Below are 19,421 nucleotides of genomic sequence, written 5' to 3'. Positions count from 1 at the left end.
AGTTGTTAGAAATCCGTAAGTATTTGCTGGACTTGCAGGTGGCAGCCTCATTTTAGTACCTTGCCATGCTAAAGACAACATATGTTTTTCAAACAGCCAGAGACAGTAGAAGCTTTTCCGGATGGAGAAATGGGAACAGTGGTGCTGAGCGAGGGGTCTATAACTCTGTTTAGCCTTGCTTTGTCTCTTTATTTGGATTTCCTTGGCTTTTTGTATGACAGCATTGTTTCAGGGGCGCAGTTTTAGAAAGGCGAAGAAGGCTTATGTACTTGGAGGGACAGAAGGTCATTTTGTTTTTTCCCTGATCTTTTTTACGGCATATTCTGGCCTGTTATTCCCAACTTTATTTTCTCCTTTCTGCCCTCCTCTGATATGAAATGATAGTTTATTTATATAGTGCCTATACACAATGTGTTTCAAAGCGCTTCAAGGCAAGGGAGGGAACAAGGGAAAATACAATGACATTCTTAGAGGCCATGAACAGTAAGGATGTGAAATTAACTATCGTACTCGGCCTGACGACATTTCAGATGGTACAAGAGCTAAGACATAGATAAGGAAGTGAGGGGGGTGAGTGGTAAGGAAATGGAAACAGACAGGTGACTAGCGTACTAGGCCTGACAACGTTTCTGGTAGAGCCGGAGAAAAACCAAAGGTGAGGGAGAGGGGTGCAGAAGGGGAGGGGAGGAACAAAACCGACTATCGTACTAGGCCTGACGACATTTCAGATAATGCTGGGGGGGGTGGACAAGTAAGGGGAGGGGGTAGAAGACAAACCGGGTTGCTATCATACTAGATCCAGGGACAATTCTGATAAAGTGCATAGAAGAAAGTAAGGAGAGGATATAGGAAAAGGGAGGAGAGAACTGAGAGTAAGCAGTCAAAGAGTGGAGAAGCAAGAGGGGAGAGCGAATACAATTGCAGAAGTCCATAGTAACACATAATGTTGCAAGCCAGGATACAAGATGAAGATGGGAACAGCATGATTCAGGGCCACCATGAGTACAAGATGCAAAGGAAGTCCAGCATGAGAGTTGAGAAAGGGTGATGCACCGTGAAGCATTGAAGTCCATAAAGTCAAATCCATCATTGGTCACAAGACGATGATGGTGAAACCAGAATGCATCAGGACAGACTTCAGCAGAAGTAGGCTGCAAGTGGGAGGGGGGAAGGAGGGTAGAAGAATCAAGCAAAACAGGCAACACCTGTATGAGAGAAGGGTGGGTGGCACAAGGTAATATCACGGGGGGACCCGAGGGGGTGGGGATGGCCTGTGTGGACAGAGGGAGTAAACACATGTTGGTGCATGCTTACCTGCTGTCTGGGCAGGTGTTCGGGTCCTGGGTCCTGCTTGTCCGAACAGATCCAAACAGGAATTGCCCTTTTCTTCATCTGGCCTTACAGGTCCAAACAGGAATTGCCCTTTTCTTCATCTGCCCTTACAGTTCCAAACAGGAATTGCCCTTTTCTTCATCTGCTCTTCGCTTCGGACGCCTGGGCGAGTAATGCCATTGATCGAAGAGTTAAAAGCAGGAAGGAAGAGGTAGGGCTAAGAAGGTGGGCGGGGCTTAGGCCAGGTGACCTAGATCCACTTGCACTTGCTCCCCATCTGCAAAGGAAAAGAGTCTGGAGGGCTCCTTAAGTAGGGAAAAAGAGCGGCAACCAGGAAAGGCACCAGGTGGGTGGGGCTTGCTAAGTGGGAAAAAGAGCGGCAGGTCCTATGTCCGTTCTCTGTATTCTTTCTGGGCCTTTTATCGCTGCCTTGGTAACTGCAGTGTAGCGTGCAATTGAACCTTTGACAGGCAGTGAATTGTATTTTATTCATAAAATGCTGGTTTTGCTTTTGCGTTATTGGTGTCCTATTTTTCTGTATTTGTGTGTTTATCACCAGTTTAATAGCAAGAGCTTGAAAACATTTCACAGGCCTATATGACATGAAAAGAAAATATGTACAAAGGAACTTGTACGCTCCTTAAAAAAAATGCCTAGAACACTTGACAGAACCTTTCGAGGGGATTGGGTCCTCTGACGTATTCCATATCTATGACATGTAATCACCACAGCTGTGCTGCTTCGGAAAATCTTTGGCTCCTGCGTCGATACGCCGCCCTCGAGGACCTCCTCCGACGGCCGACATCACTGGATGTTATAAGTAGGACGCACGACGCCCGTAGCCTCAGTTCCGTTTTTTCCGTGAACGTGTTCACTTCGGAGATCTCGGCGCGCCTCGACTCTATGGAGTTTCTGTTCTTTCGGTTCTTCGAACCTGTTCGTTTGTAAAGTGTTATCGGGATGTCTTCCTCTTCTTCCACCCCGCGTCCGGGCTTCAAGAAGTGTGGGGACTCCGGGTCCAAGATGACAGTGACGGACTCGCAAAACGCCTGCCTCTGGTGCCTCGGGGACGCCTACAACACGGATGATTGTGTCGACTGCCAGTCGCTTACGTCCAAGGCCTTGCGGGAACGTAAGAAGAAGCTGTCGGTCGGTAAGGTGTCCAAGCCCCGGAAGGCGAGGTCCACTGGGTTTTCGACGGACGATTTGAGGGGCGACACACCACATCGTAGTCGTAAGTCTAGGGGGTCTCGGTCCCGGAGTGGGTCCCGCCACTCCTCTGCCTCTTTGAGGCACTCCTGGAAGCGCCGTCATCGGTCGCCTTCCCCGTCCTCATCCGAGGACTCTGCCCGTCGGCGGGTTTCTTATCCCACCAAGTGTTCCTCTCCGGAGGAATGGGCTTCGGGAAGACAATGTTGGCTATTCTTGAATCGCAGGGCTCTGGTCCGTCCACACCTCCGAGAGGGGTCGGCCGTGACCATACTAGAGCCAATGCTCGTACGCCTTCGGGCTCGGGTGGTCGGCACGATTCGCGGCAGAGGTCCCGCTCGGACAAGGGGAATCGTTCTAGTCATGCCCGTTCCAGGTCCCGGTCCTCGACGCGCTCGAGCCCATGTGCACCTGTGAAGTCTTCGAAGAAGACGTCGACGCCGGTGGCGCAGAGGTCGTCGACGGACTCTCTCGACACTCCGCCTCCGAGGAAGTCGTCGATGCCATTGGCGCCCAGGCTGTCGAAGGACACGCTCAGGGCTCTGCCGTCGAGGCCTGTGTCGAAGCCGTCGATGCTGTCAGCGCTGCGCTCGACGTCGACACCATTTCGCTCGACACCTTTCGAGGCTGTGGTGTCGGAGGTACCTCGTGGCACGGGGGAACCCCCTGGAAAGGCTCTGGCCAAGGCAAAACATGTCCTTCTCCCTTATTCAATGCCCACTTTCCAGCCTATGGAGTATATTTCCGAGGTGGAAGAGGGTTCTGAAGATGGGTTGGTTCCGGGCACGGTACCAGATGAGATTCTTTCTGGTCATAGCCTGATTGAGGACCTGCGTCAGTCACTGCATGATGCCAGTGGTCTGGAGGCCTGAGCCTGTCACCCATGCCGAGTCATCGTACCAGCGCCATATGTCGAGGGTCACGGACTACTTGGGGTGGTCGGCGCCCCCAGTTGATTTTGTGCAGGATGACCTGACGGTTATCCTGGACCAAGGTCCACCCTCATACTGCCATTCAATATGGCTCTGCAAAGAAGGGTAGCAGCGGCTTGGACTGCTCCGGAGAGTGTCCCGGCAGTGGGCAAGTCTTTGCCGCGAAAATACCACCCAGCCAGTAGTGACCCCTGCTACTTGACCACGCACCCCACTCCGGAGAGTTTGGTGGTGCAGGCGGCATCGGCCCCGCAAAGCAGGCGTCGTATCCTACCATCCCTCCTGATAGGGACGGCAAGCGCTTGGATGGCTGGGCGAAGAAAGAGTTTTCTTTAGGGGGTATGGCTCTTCAGGCTGCCAACTCTGTATGTGCCTTGTCACGTTTCACGCACGTGTGTGTTTCCTTAGCGCCTGAACATATTCCCGAAGGGGACGAACGGGATGGTTTTCTTGCTATGGTCCAGGATGGCAAGGATGTCATGTGTGAGGCCGTTCAGTCGGGTTTGGACATGGCAGATTGCGTCAGCCGGTCCATGGCGGCAAGCACCGTAATATGCAGGTTTGCGTGGTTGCGGAAGTCGGGGTTTGTTCCTGATGTGCAGGCCCGGCTCCTCAACATGCCCTTTGATGGTGTCCATCTTTTTGGCAGCAAGGCTGACGAGAGCCTTGACAGGTTCCAGACCTCCAAAGCTGCAGCAAAGTCGTTGGGCGCTGCAGTACGCCAACCTCCACCTTTTCGTCCTAGGGCACAGCAAATGAGGGGAGGTTCCTTTTGTTTTACTCATCCTTTGGTAAAGCGAGAGGAGCTGCCAGTCAGAGGGGCCAGCGTTGGAGGGCCAGATGTGGTAAACAAGGTACTCGAAGTGCCAAGGCCGCTCGGGCCGTTGCCTCTTTGCCCTCAGGCAACGCAGCAGCCGCTTCAGCTCAGTCATGAGGCTATGTCCCATGGTTCACCGGTTGGGGGAAGGCTGGCGCAGCATCTTGTAGAGTGGCGCTCCATTACTTCATATGTGTGGGTTCTGGAGATCATAGCCCACGGCTACTGTCTTCCTTTCTGGCAGAGGCCTCCAGACAATCCACCAGGGAATCTCTCTTTGAAGAGTCCGGATCCGCTCCTTGCGCAGGAAATTCAATCCCTGCTGGAGAAAGGCGCCATAGAACTGGTGCCTGTAGCAGAGAGGAACAAGGGATGGTATTCCCCTTATTTTTTGATTTCCAAGAAAGACGGGGGATTGATACCCATCATGGACTTGCGCGGTTTGAACAAACTCCTCAGAAAGGACAAGTTCAAGATGGTTACTCTCTCTCAAGTCCTCCAGGCCCTTCAACTTCAGGACTGGTTGGTGTCTCTCGACCTCAAGGACGCTTATTTTCATGTGCCGATACATCCAAAGCACAAGAAGTACCTGAGGTTCGCGCGTGGCGACTCGCACTTTAAGTTTCGGGTCCTACCGTTCGGATTGACCTCCGCCCCGAGGGTCTTCACCAAGCTCATGGTAGTGGTGGCAGCGCACCTCAGGAAAGGGGGGATTCACGTCTACCCCTACCTGAACGATTGGTTGATCAGGGCGCGCTCTCCCGAGCAATTCCTGGATCTGTCAGTCACCTGCCACTCCCTCCACAAGCTGGGCTTTTCCCTCAACGTAAAGAAATCCCACTTGACACCAACTATAAAGGCTCCAGTACATCGGAGCAGTGCTCGACACGTCCCTGGGGCAGTGTTTTCCTCCCCAGGTGAGGGCTCATCATATTCAGCAGATGGTGCACAAGTTTCAGCTTGCCCAGAGTCTCCCAGCGTTCGAGTTCTTGAGATTGCTCGGCCTCATGGCATCCTGCATTCTTGTGGTGCCAGAGGCCAGGTTGCGGATGAGATCTTTGCAATGGGCACTCAAGCTCCGGTGGTCTCAGTCCTCCGGCAGGTTGTCAGACCCTGTTCAGGTGCTATCCTCGGTCGCCCAGGACCTTATGTGGTGGGCCGTCAAAGACAATCTGATGAAGGGGGCTCCATTTTGGCTAGCCTGGCCGGAGGTGACGATCGTGACGGACGCATCCCTCACGGGATGGGGAGCTCATGCCAATGAGTTGACAGTCAGCGGTCGTTGGTCTCCGTCGGAGTCCAGACTACATATCAATCTGTTAGAGCTGAGGGCCGTCAGGCTAGCCTGAAGGCTTTTCTGCCGACTGTGCGAGGGAAGAATGTCCTGATCCTGACGGACAACACGGTGGCCATGCACTACCTCAACAAAAAGAGGGGGGGCAGGGTCACTTCCTCTGTGCAAGGAGGCGATGCAGCTCTGGTTCTGGGCAATCCAGCCGGAAGTTTCGATCTCGGCAGTTCATCTGGCCGGAGACGAAAACGAGACGGCGGACGCTCTGAGCAGGCAGAGCGTGATCTCTCACGAGTGGGAGTTGGCTCAGGAGATTCTCCTGGAGATCTTCGCCCTTTGGGGGACCCCTCAAGTGGATCTCTTCGCCTCCAGTGTCAACCGGAAGTGCGAGAGGTTCTGCTCGCAGGAATTTCCTCCAAAAGGAGCCTTAGGAGACGCGTTTGTGGTGGAGTGGTCCTTCTCACTGCTGTACGCGTTTCCTCCAGTCCCCGTCATCCCGCAAGTACTGCGGAGGTTACGGAGGTTCGGTTCCCGGATGCTCCTCATTGCTCCGGCGTGGGCCCGGGTGAACGTGGTACCCTGACATTCTCGACTTGTCCATCTGCCCTCCACGTCGTCTTCCCTACTGAGACGATCTGCTCTCACGGGAGGGGGGTCAGGTTCTCCATCCAGAGGTCAGATCCCTCAACCTTCACGCTTGGTTTCTGAAAGGTCGAGGTATAAGGATTGGGACCTCCCTGAAGACGTGATGGAAGTGTTGCTCTCAGCCAGACGGCCCGCAACAAAGTCCCTGTACCGTTGCCGTAAGTTCTGTGACTGGTGCAGGGTTATGAATTTGGATCCTTTTGCATGTGACATTCCCATGGTTCTGTCTTTTTTGCTTTCTGGCCCACAGGGGCTTGCAAGTGGGTACCGTTGAAGGTTACCTGGCAGCGCTGTCCATATTTAAGCGCTCGTCTGAAGAGTGTTCCTATTTTAAAATTCCTTTAAGTTCTCAGTTTCTGAAAGGGCTCACTAATGTGTTCCCTCTGTCATATTTCCAGGTGCCCGGTTGGGATTTCAACCTTGTTCTCAAGTTTCTGATGGGTGCTCCGTTTGAGCCTTTGCATTCATGCCCTTTGAGACTGTTAAGTCTTAAAACTGTAATTTTGGTTGCGTTACTTCCGCTCGCAGAGTGAGTGAGTTACAGGCACTTTTTAGTTAAGCCACCCTTCACTGTGTTTCATAAGGACAGGGTTGTCCTTAAGAGTTCGTCCTTCCTTTCTTCCGAAGGTGGTGTCGGAATTTCATTTAGGCCAGAAGGTTGTTCTTCCGGCGTTTTATCCTCATCCACATCCTGGTAAGGAAGAGGAGAGGCTCTGTAGGCTTGATCCTAGGAGAGCGTTAAGCTTTTATATTTCACGCATGTCCCGGGTCAGAGTGGACGATCAACTCTTCATTGGTTACGCTGGAAAGCGTTTGGGACAAGCTGTGACGAAACGGACTTTGTCTCGCTGGATTATTTTGGCTATCTCTGAGTGTTACCGCTTGGTGGGTAAGGACCCACCGGTCGGCTTGCGGGCCCATTCTACCAGGGGTATGGCTGCCTCTACTGCCCTACAGAGGGGTGTTCCTATTCGTAACATCTGTGATGCAGCCACCTGGGCTTCAGTACATACTTTTGTATGTCACTACTCCCTCGATTTCATCCGTGGGCAGGATCTGGCCTTTGGCAAGGCGGTCCTTTACTCTGCAGTTTGATTGGGCATTCTAAATTTCTGTTTTCTAAATTCTTTTCCCACCTTGCATTAGTACTGTTTTGGGAGTCTGTCATAGATATGGAATACGTCGGAAGACCCTATCCCCTCGAAGAACAAGTTACTCTCTTACCTGGTAACATTTTTTCGATGGGATGGTCCGACAACCTATTTCATATCGCTCCCTCCCTGTCTTCCCCGCTACAGAATTTCCTATACGATTGCAGCTTACGTTTCACCAAGGCTTTGTGTGTCAGACTGGCAGAAGACTGGTGCCACACGTTCTGGGGAAAAAACTACAACTGAGGCTACGGGCGTTGTGCGTCCTACTTATAACATCGAGTGACGTTGGCCGTCGGAGGAGGTTCTCGAGGGTGGCGTATCGACGGCGGACGCAGACGCCGAAGATTTTCCGAAGCAGCACAGCTGTGGTGATTACATGTCATAGATATGGAATACGTCGTCGGACCATCCCATCGAAAGAACATTACCAGGTAAGAGAGTAACTTGTTCTTCTTCCTCTATAGGGCATGAGCCTCGCAATGATTGTACAAGTGTGGCGATGATGCCATTATTTGGGCATAAGATGGCAGCACACGCAAGGCTATACCTTATATTTGGTGACTATACTGGGCATATGATGGCCCTTTTAGGGTATTAGAAGCTGTACTATTGCATGATTGCAATGCTTGCTCATGGGGGCCTGTATATTACATGTGGTGGTCAACTGTTGAGGTAGTTACTACACAGTTTCCATGTTTTGGCCTAATTTACCCAGTTATTGGTACCCCTTATAGCATGGAAGTGCTGCTGTGTGCAAACTCTGACAACTCAAATGGTAAATGCGTGCAAATAATAATGGTAGTAGCTTTTCATGTAAGAGCTGGCAAATAGTCTGAGCACCTGTGCATTTGATGACCTATCCAGTGCCAATGCACAACCCATATCTATTGGCTTTTCTTTGGAATGTTCTCTAAATGCTCTTGAAGAGTTAAGCTATGTTTACCATGTGGCCTACAAGTTATAATTTGTAAAGACAATTAGTCCTGCCCACATATATTTACTTGGCATACTGTTCAAATACCACTAGAGTACTGAAAATTCTCAGAAATTTGAGACCGTCTTTGTTGCAAATTGAATTGTCTTCTCTCAGCAAAATATAGAGCATAGAAAATAACTTAAATACTTTTGTATTTCTCTGATATATGTTGAGAGTATTTTATTTTTCGTTTCAGACTGCAGGTCTTCATCCCACTGCAGAACAGATAGAAATGTTTGCCTACCAGCTTCCTGATGCTACTCTGTCCAACTTAATTGTAAGTATTAAAATACTTTGAAATGGTTTTCATTTGTATATGATATGTTAGAATAACATGTTAAAAATGTGACTGCTATACTAATGACCTAACTGAGCTTAGTATAGCAGTCCAAGTCCTTTGCTGGGTATGTGCTTAGAATTTCAAGCAGTAATCTGTCTCTCCGGTACCTTGCGAGAGATAGTACAAATGTTTTGTCACATGAATTCCTTGCTTTCCAATTCAATTCCTTTGTCTCTTTGTAGTGTTGGCACTGGCAGCAGTCTTTCTATAACACACTGTGGATAGAATGAGGAAGTGTAAATAGCAAGTCTTTGGGTATGCAGTGTGGAATGCACACACTGACGTGATTGGCGGTAAACAGTGAGGGAGTGATGTTCTCGTGTTAATTTGAGGAAACAGAAATTCTGTTCTGGACAGGCTGATTTCTTTTCAAGAGATCATGTTTTATCCAGTTGGAAATGATTCATGATATAATGTTTCTGAGGACATGTTTGGTTTCATGTAAGCAAACCGAGCTTTGACTACTGCAAATGTTATTAAAAAATGGACATAATGGCTCTTTTAGTAATGTGCTTTAATATATGTGAGTTGCAATTCAGAAACTTGGGAGAGCAGTTACCTTTGGATAAATTGAACCACAACTAAGATTATCGCGATCCCGGTTGCTTCTATGAATCAGTTGTTTGCTTTTCATTTTACCCTCCTAACTAGGGTGTTGGCTACCTGCATATTCTTTCTTGCATGCAGCATTAATGAACTATATAAATCTGCCATTGTTGGGAGTGGTAGTTTGCCTAAAAAGAGGTTTTGGGTTATCTGGAATTAAGTTCCTTTATTAGGAGGCAACATGTAGATGCGCTATTATGGGGGATAATAGGATTTTTTCATCAAACAAAAGGGAAGAATGCACAATTCACGGTAATGTCTGAACTGTCTCTACAGAAAAAGTATATTCAAACGTGTTAATGGGTGAGCGTGTGTCCTTTAATGTGAGGGGAATACATTTAACAAATTAAAGGCACAATCTTGTACAGATATCTCGGGAAGCAGGCAGTAGCTATAAAGCTCTTTTCCTCAAGATGCTAATTTTTTTAAGGGAGTCCAATATAGGTTGTTTGATATATCCCCAGCAATATTTATTTTCCTGTGAAGAGCAGACTCTTTTTTTCAGACTATTCCACTTGGCCTTGATTGACAGTTTGTTTTACAGGAGCATGCCCTGCTTAATGTTTGGATGAGTCTACCATACCCGTAAGTTAGGCTCACTTTGTCTCACTTAGTGTCAGCTGTCCAGTCATCCAGATAACATGATCACTTTGAATGTCCACAGATTAGTATTTAAGAATGTGTACTTTATATCTTGTAAACGGTAAGTAAGGTGCTTCTGTAGGATACAGGTAAGTAATTTAGCTCCAGAAATTCTCTGTGAGCCTTTTTAGTTATTGAACCTACTTGTTATGGCCCACACTGAATCAAAGGCAACCTGAATGTTTGACATTTTCTACTGGAGTCCAGTGACCTTATGGCTTTGTCAAGGGGTGATTAGGATCCTCTCAACCTGGGGCAGGAGGCCTACAACTGTGCCTGCCAAAACCAGTCTTGCCCCAAAGGCGGGGTGAGGTAGTTCGGAGGGCCTCAGTCTCTCTCACCTCTCCATGTGACTGGATACAATTACAAAGGACCACTTTTGACCATGCAATACATGCTTAACTACTTGCAGGCCAGTGTTTTCTCTTGCTTTTCAGGACCACTAATACTAGGATCCCATGCAGCAGCAAGCAGAGCACACGTGGACTGCAAGCCGGCGGAATGTCAACACGGCAGACTTGCAATCCCGATGCTCTTCCAATGAAGGACACAAACTTTGAAACAGTCTTATTTGGGTGTGATATGCCATTGCAGGACATTGGCGAACCTGCGTTCGCTCAAAAAGTGGGTGGGGCTTAATTGGTGTTCTATTCTTTCCCATCATTTTAACCCTGCTTTTGGGCGAGCTTGATTGATTGATATTTTATTTCTATTGCGCTCGTACACAAGTGTTTCAGAGCGCGACAAGGCAAGGGAGGGGAACAGCGGAGAACAAAACCATGATCTTACTAGGCCTAGTGACATTGAGAACACACAAGTGCATGGGAGAGGGGGAGGGGAAAAGTGCGAAGCAGAGGAGAAACAGATAAATAACAATAAATAAATGATAAAGGCAACAAACAGTGATAATGCATCCAGCAATTTGCAAGTGCTAGGTTTAAGGCAGCAGACAGGGTAGGTCTGATAAGGGCAGGAAGAAAAAGGGGGGGGCTGTATGGGTACAGATACAGGCCACCCCCTCCCCCCCCCCAGTGCAATGGGTGGCCCGGAGGCAGTGCGGGAGGGTGGCAGGGTGAGCAGGTACCTGGGCCCGAAGGACAGAGGGTGGCCAGGTGCACAGTGCCAAGAGAGAACAGATCAGCAGGGGAGAGGTGGAGCGAAGGCAGAAGAAAATAAGAAGGTCTTGAGGTGCTTCCGGAACCGGAGATGGTTCTCCCCAAGTTTGAGTGGCAGGGAGGCTATTCCAGAGGGAGGCCCCAGCCGAAGACAGAGATCTACCCCCAGCTCGCTTCTTTGAAAAACGACTGACCCTGAGGGAGTTGGAGGTAGAGGGGCGAAGAGCTCGAGAGGGGAGGTATTTGCGGAGGGATAGCTCAAGGTATTTCGGACCCAGGCTCCAGAAAGTCTTGTGGACAATGCAGAGGGTTTTGAATTTAATCCTTGCTTCCACTGGGAGCCAGTGGAGAGATTTCAGAGCTGGAGAGATACGATCCCAGGGCTTGAGGCCAAGGACAAGTCTTGCAGTCCTGTGCTGGATTAGTTGCAGAGGGCGGAGAGTAGAGGCAGGTAGATTTAGGAAGAGGCTGTTACAACAGTCCAAGCTAGAGAGAACCAGAGCTTGGGATACCATGAGCTTCTGGGGGAAGGAGAGGAAAGGCAGTGTACCTCTGAGGAGGTGCAGTCTGAAATTTGACTTTTTAGAGACCTCAGAGATGTGGGCAGAGAAGGAAAGGGTGGAGTCAAAGATGACCCCGAGGTTCTTAGCCTCGCAGGTAGGGGTAGGGGTAGGAGGAGGGCCAGAGAGTGAGGGGAAAGGATGGTGAAGGTGTGCCGATGAGGAGGATCTCCATCTTGCTGGCATCCAGACAAAGATCATCGGCAGAACACCAATCTTGAATGGCAGTTAGGCAATCAGATGAGAGGGAGAGGAGGTGGCAGCGGGCAGCCTGAAAATGAGTTGTCGTCGCTGTAGCACTGGAAATTTGAGCAGAAAGTGACAATGCAGTGGGCGAGAGTTCCCAGGTATTGGCTGAAAAGCCAGGGCGAGAGGTTAGACCCCTGGGGAACGCCACAGGTAGAGAGGAAGATAGATGAAAGGAAGGACCCAAGTTGGACCTGTGAGAGTCGATCTGAGTGGAAAGAGGTCAGCCAGGCCATAGCCTGATCAGTGATACCCAGGTTTTCACGGAGACCGTTGAGCAGGATGGTATGGTCGACTGTGTCGAAGGCAGAATAGAGATCGAGGAGGATGAGGACAGAGGGAATGTTAGAGTCAAGGTTGGAGAGCAGATCTTCACGGATTTTCAGGAGAGCAGTTTCCGTGCTCCGGGCAGCTCTGAAGCCAGACTGGTGGTCATGGAGACAGCCAACAGAATTGGAATGAAGGTTAAGCTTAGAGATGGCTAACTTTTCCAGGAGTTTGCCAAGAAAGGGAGTAATGGAAATTGGGCGATGGTTAGCTGGACAAGAAGGATCCGGTGTGGGTTTCTTGGGAAGAGGATGCACAAAGGAGTGCTTCAGAGGGGAGGGGAAGGATTCCGAGGCAAAGGAGTGGTTGCAAAAATCAGCAAGGGCCGGAGCGAGGGTGTCAATGTGGTCTTTGATGGTTTTAGAGTAACAGCATGAACCTGTTTTGATGAGGCTTTCATAGATCGGACTGGTCTAGCGACCTCGTCAGGGGTGAAAAGAGGAAAGGACGAGAAGGATAGTGGGAGGGTGGCTAAAGGAGGGTCAGCAAGCACAGATGGAGAGGGGAGAGGAGGGGTGTGGGTAGAGAGGGTGGTCAGGATGTCCTGGGTTTTTTAAATGAAGTGAGAGGCAAGGGCATTGCAAAGAGCCTGGGAGGCAACAGGAAGGGTAGAGACTGCAGCAGGGTTGGCCAGCTCGTTGCAGATTTTAAAGAGTTCAGCCGAGTTGTTAGATGCCGCAGAGACACAAGCTTGAATGTGGACTCTCTTCTTGGTGAGGACAGAGAGTTGGTGAGGCTGAGAGCCAATGGAAGGGGGAGGATAAAAGCAGACGGGAAGAACAGGGCAGTTTGGGTTGTTTGGGTGAGGTAAAGAGAGGAGGATGTGAACTGAGAGATCCAGCAAACAAAGGACAGTGGAACAGAGTGTGAAAAAGAATTAGAGAGGTATTGGCTGGTCAGAGAAAGTGGTACTTAGGTGTGCAAGTGCATGAATGGGAAGTACAGTGAGTGAGATTAAGTAGGAGTGTATGGGAGTAAGAGGCTGATTGAGAGCATGACAGGATGGTGTCTGGGGGATAGGGCAGAGTGTAGTGGTGAGTCGTGGAACCGGGAAGTGGAGAATAGGGCGAGTGGAGAGTGGGATTAACTGGGAGAGGAGAGTGAGAGGAAGGGAGGAGAATAGAAGGGAAAGGAAGGAAATGGCAGCAGGGTGAGGACTAGGAGGGTATGAGAAAACGTTTGAGATAAGGGAGGTTGGAAGGCAGCGCCTCCTGATCTTCTTTTTTTTTCTTGTTGGACGCCAGGTTAGCCTTTAGGCCGTTACCACTAGCCAGCATGATACTAGACAGGGTATTTCTAGTGACCATCTTGAAATTTAGGCAAGTCTGGGCTAGTTTGTAGGCGACCCAGGGAAGATGAGAGAGAGAGGGAGGGATGGCCCTTAGTTGGGCCTTATTAATATACTTGATAAAATCCCTGTTGCCGTCTTGCAGAGTTTGTTATTGTGGCCATATGTGATGCTAGTACATTTTTGAAAGGCCAGTAGGCAAACGCAGTGATTTCCAGAATGTCCCCCTTGGTCAGAAGGACAGTCCTAGACCACATCTGCAAGTCTCAAAATTTAATTTGGTTGCAAGAAAACCATGGAGAAATATCTAACTTGTTCTTATGGTTCAGAGGACTGGTAGAAGATTGTCTCGAACCAAGGTTACCTGGACTCTACCAAAGGAAACCATGGACCCAACATGGGTTACACATTTACAATTTTTAGGGCAAGGAAGATTAAGGGAAAACCGTAAGCACCCCACAGAAGAGCTTTCCAACCCCCAGAGGGTACAGTCATAGGTGACTTGAACCTTCACTCATTTAATATTGCAGCGAGTAGACTAAATACAGCCCTGACCCATGCAGTAAACCTATATCCAAAGGGTACTATTTTCTGGACCTCCTACCTGCCCCTCCCTTCCCATACATCCCCATTCCCAAAAAGAGTTGTGAACCCAGGAGTAAGAGACAAAATGTACATCAACTGCCGATGGTGACATAATCTTCCTGCAGCAGGCATGTAGAGAGAAGCTGCTGCAACACATCCATTTAAAAATAATGTCCCTAATTGGTGCAAAATGGCAGCGGCTCTATTTGGAAACTTCTTCCCAAACCTCAGATCTGCAGGTATTCCAGAGACTAATCATGTGACCCTTACAGCCATTCTCGGTCAAGCCATTCATCCCAAGCTCTACACAAGGCCAGCGCTCAGCAAACCACTGAAAGGGGAGTTTGGGAGAGCAGAACCAATGATTTGCGGTGTGGGAGTTTGCAGGCAGAGCAGGAGTTCTGGAGAGACCTGGAGGTGCAAGATGGTTGTGGCAAAACCCGAGCAAGGAGGTTGGAAAGTGGAGTTTGGAGGTGAAGTAGAACAATGAGGTGGTAATATCAGGTGGGTTTATATAGTGGCGAGTGCGTTGTTGGTGGGGAGGAACAGCTGGAATGAGGTTGTTGGAGGGAAAGTAAAATTATGTGAAGGAGTTAGAAATACAGAAGCGTTCGACATGTGCAGAGAAAGGAGATCACATTACGGAGGATGGAGTTGACGTCAAGGGAGAGTACAAAGAATGTGTTCAGGAGAATGTTCGATGCGACCATGGAGGAGAAATGGGGTGTGTGCTCAGGAGGTGGCTGGAGGAGAAAAGTGTGTCAGAGAACGAGAGGGTTTTGGAAGAAGAGTCTAGCTGGAGATTGGGAAAGTTTGAGGTGACACAAAAAGGCAAGTAAAAGAATTAGACACTGAAATTTGGGTGAAGGAGGCATAGAGTTTGGAGAGCATTCTGGAATGGAGCATGCAGAAAGCAAAGCAGAATCTAGGAAATGTAAAAGAGGTCTCCTTAGGCATGAGGCAATTATAAACGGACATGGCGGTAGTTGAGGACGAAGAGTTGGGAACTAGTGCCAAAACCCTAACATAGGGAGGTGGCAAAGATGAGAGATTAAGACGAGACGTAGAGGAGCTGACGTGGGATGTGAGAGACTTGGCTGTAAGCAGAGATCCTCTGATTCATGAGGTATAAACCCCAGAGACTTTTGTTGCAGCCAGGATACTTGTTTGACACCACAGCCTTTGTTTAAACCGATCATTGCACCATGGACTAGCCACCCTGTACAGTTATAATTGCCACCATCCCGACAAAATATTTTTCATAACTTGAAACCTATATGACGTGCTGGCTTTATATAGAGTTAAAATACCCACAGGGAACCCAATGAATTGTAGATGCTCACATGGTGTTCAGTCTTTAATGGGAAGTATTGGAACAGACAAATCTGCTTCTGATGTCTATGCTAATGGTCCTTATGCCAAACCGGCACTGTAAGTAAGTGTAGGGTTAGTGATAGGATCAGGATCATGCGGGTGCCTTTCCCAAAGGGAATCCAAGTGAATATGGTACCTTTTGCAGTTTGACCGCTCTGCTAAACTGGTCCTCACAATGTAATTCAATGACTATAGTGTGGTTGCCGAGTGACAACTCCACAAATTATTATCATCCTAAAGCAAGGACTGCTGCTGATGTTGTGCCAACAAGAACTACTGTTGCAGCTGTCGTATGGTGCAGAAGTTGTCGCTTTAAAATATATATATATTTCTGAGGCTTGTGGAATCTGCTTAGATCACATGCTGTGCATAGGCCGACATCTAGTGGAAGCTGCGGAGTATTACAGTTTGTTTTTCGAAGTCGAAAAATGGGCGTCGACACAGGGCGTGCCAGTAACACTATCCCTAGTGTGACGTCCACTGTACCCATGATCCCTCACGCGTCTAGGATCCCCAGATTGTTTTTTTCCGCCATTCTGGTCGGAAGCACTTCATCGGAGTTCCCTGGCTTTGCCATATTTTCACTAAAAATAATTATAATTTGCCCCGTTTTGTCAACCTTCGTCGATCAACATCTCGACGTCGAACCGGGGAGGAGATCAACGTCGAATACCGACGGATTGGGCCTTGAGGCTTCCGCCTCGGCTCGGGCCTGGGCCGCTGGCCTCGGCCCTACAAGTAGGGAGAGTGGGGGGTGGTACACTTCCACACTCGGCTATATAGATATATATATATATAGACACCTTATTACCTACACACACTTGCCCGCTGCCCACAGGCGCGTATGGAGGGTACGCCCTTTCAGTTTTGCCCCAAGTGTAACAAAAAATACCCTTGGGTAGATAAGCACGCTACGTGCAATCTTTGCCTACCCAGAGACCACCCCGAGGCGGGTTGCAGGGCCTGTAGTAGGTTTAAGGCCAAAACTCTCAAGGACCGCTCCACCAAGCGTTGGGCCCACCACGCCAAGCTAGCAGCTATGGAGGCGGAGGGTACCTTCAGCGACGGCAGCGACGCCGAACTTTCGGACGGCGAGGGCACCAAGGCGTCGAAAGACAGCCGAACGCACGTCCCCGGCCTCGGAAGGTCGTCCGTCCCGGCGACTATGGGGAAGTCCCCCGGCGACAAAAGCGTTACACATACACACGCTAAACACAAAAAATCCACCCGAGATTCGACGTCGTCGAAACCTCGGAAAGAGGCACAGAAGGAGCGGTCCGAAAGAACGTCCTCTGGGCGGTCCCGGTCGAGGTCGCCGCACGACGTCAGGCAAGCCTCCACACTTGCACATAGTGCCTCGACCATTAACATCACGGAAGAGCAATCGTCCGGAGACGAACACGACTTCCATCCCCAGCCTGCACCCCAAGAAAAGGGTACATCACTTGGGAGTAAAGAGGGCCCAGTTTCGAAGGCTACTTCGAAAGACAGGGATTCCACCTCCGATCCTCGACGCCAGGCGTCGAAAGATAAGGGAAAGGGTAAACACACTTCCACCCACGGGGAAGGGGGTAAACAGCAAAGGAAACAACCCACAACAAAAGAACTGACTCCCCCATCCAAGTCTTCTCAGGGCCAGTCCATAGAAAGTCCCAGCAAGGTCACCCCAAGCTCCAAACTCTGGTCATGCGACGACATTGACAGAGTAATGTCAAGGATGTCTTCCTTGGCGAATTTCTTCGAAAGACACCCTGAACAACTCCTAGCTTTAAACCCTCAGGAAGATTCCCCCTCAGGGTCAAGGGACCCTATCAAGACGAAGACGAGGATGAGCCAGAAAATAGCCCAGATATTTTCCGAATTGACTCACCAGTCGAAAGGGAAGCCCCAGTGTCTGATTCCCCAATAGATAATCAGCCCCTCCTGAATGAACTGCTCTTTCGGGCAGCTAACCACTTCCACATAGACACACAAGGTGTCCAGGAAGAAAGGGACTTTGCGGAAGAACTAATAGGGGAAAGGAAGCCAGTAGCCCAGACCATTCCCATCCTGAAATCTATTCAACGCAGAATAGCACCATCCCTTGTCAACCCAAACCTGACAAGACCTGTGAACCCGAGGGTGGAGAAGCTGTTTAAAGCAGCCCAGTCGGACCCCCTATATATTAGAGGTCAACTTAAGCCAGACTCTCTAGTAGTAACCAACACCCGCAAAAGAGCTGGTACACCATTATCTTCCTCTGAGGCTCCCCCCGACAAGGAAAGTAAAAAACTTTATGGTTTTGGCAGAAAAGTAGCTTCCACGGCAGCCTACCAAGCCAGAATCGCGAATTCCACCACACTGTTGGCTAGCTACAACTGTCATCAGTGGGAAGAAGTGGCAGCACTAATAGATTCTGCTCCCGAACCCCTTAAGAGCCAGCTAGCTCGCATTTGTGCAGAAGGAAGAAACGTCTCAGGCTGCACTTTAAAAGCAACTCTGGACGCCGCAGACAATGCGGGTAGACTTATAGCAGAGGGGACTGTCATCAAAAGACATGCTTGGTTGAGGCAGTCGGGATTCAAAGCAGAAACACAAGCTGCACTCTTAGACAAACCAGTGGAAAGTGATCTCCTGTTTGGGAAGGCAGTCGAGGACGCTCTAAAAAACGCTAAGGAAGAATTCGACACCCTCAAATCCCTTGGCCAGTTAACTACCAAACCACCTAACCAAAGAGGGAACGGCAATTTTCGTCGCCCCCGCGGCCACAATTCCAATAGAGGAAATAGCTACTCCCACACCCAGGGTACACAGTGGAACACCAACTCACAACAGTCTACCCAGGGGTATGGTAGGGCTAGTAAAAGAGGACGTGGTAGAGGCAGAGGCAGCCCCAGTAGAGGAGGAGGCACGCCTCCGCCAAAGCAGTGACGCTCAGTTCAGGGTCCCTTCCCATGCAACCCCAGTAGGGGGACGAATATCCAGCTTCACCCAGGCATGGGAAGGGATAACATCCGACAGATGGGTGCTGTCAACGGTATCCAATGGGTACTGTATAGAACTACTGCAACGTCCCCTAAACCATCCTCCAAGACAAAAAGTCCACTCTTTGCAACATCAGAAGATCCTCCTCGAGGAGATCGCCATTCTGCTAGAAAAGGACGCGATAGAACTCGTCCCTGGACACCAGGTAAACAAGGGTATCTATTCAACTTACTTCCTTGTGCCAAAGAAAGATTTAACAATGCGCCCAGTTTTGGACTTACGGCCTGCCAACAAGTATGTCAAGCCCCAAAAATTCCGTATGACCACGCTACAAGAGGTAATCCCACTCCTAAAAAAGGGGGATTACATGGCAACCTTGGATATGAAAGATGCCTATTTTCATATTTCCATGCTCCCGGCGCACAGAAAATACTTGCGCTTCAAGGTGGACAGTCGCCACTACCAATTCAAGGTACTGCCCTTCGGGATAGCTTCAGCACCAAGGGTATTCACCAAGGTACGGGCGGTGGCAGCTGCACACCTACGCAGGGAGGCAATCCCAGTGTACCCTTATCTGGACGACTGGCTCATAACGGGGGAAACCCCGGGAATCTGCAGGTCAAACATTCAGAGGACTATCGACCTCCTCCACGAATTAGGCTTCTCCATCAACGAGAAAAAGTCAAGTCTGGTGCCAAGCACCTCAAAACAGTTTCTAGGAGCTATCCTAGATACTCAAAAGGGATTGACCTTCCCTTCGGAAGAAAGAATTCGGAATATACTTCTGCAAATTCCGCATTATCAGTCAGGTCAACAGATAACAGTACGCAAAGCTATGCGGTTATTGGGCATGATGGCGTCATGCATTTACCTGGTCCAACACGCGCGTCTGCGCATGCGTCCCATGCAGGAATGGTTAGCGAAACAGTGGTCTCAGGCAAGTGGTCAGTGGGACGATCTAGTGGTCGTTTCGCCAACACTCGTAAAGAACCTACACTGGTGGACAAGAGAGAATCTC

The 19,421-nt window shown here is 49.5% G+C and overlaps 1 protein-coding gene across 2 annotated transcripts in view; it reads left to right on the top strand.

Moving 5' to 3' along the window:
* SUPV3L1 (Suv3 like RNA helicase) overlaps nucleotides 1–19,421 on the top strand; it is a 1,718,675-nt gene that overhangs the window by 1,258,758 nt on the left and 440,496 nt on the right. For both annotated transcript variants that reach the window (XM_069610607.1, XM_069610608.1), the window contains exon 12: nucleotides 8,553–8,633. In XM_069610607.1, the coding sequence (XP_069466708.1) occupies nucleotides 8,553–8,633 (81 nt within the window). The remainder of the gene's footprint in view (nucleotides 1–8,552; nucleotides 8,634–19,421) is intronic.

This window comes from Ambystoma mexicanum, chromosome 8 (assembly GCF_040938575.1).
Source record: "Ambystoma mexicanum isolate Mex_15411 chromosome 8, UKY_AmexF1_1, whole genome shotgun sequence".
NCBI classification, from domain to species: Eukaryota; Metazoa; Chordata; class Amphibia; order Caudata; family Ambystomatidae; genus Ambystoma; species Ambystoma mexicanum.
This window is presented reverse-complemented; position numbering and strand designations above follow the sequence as displayed.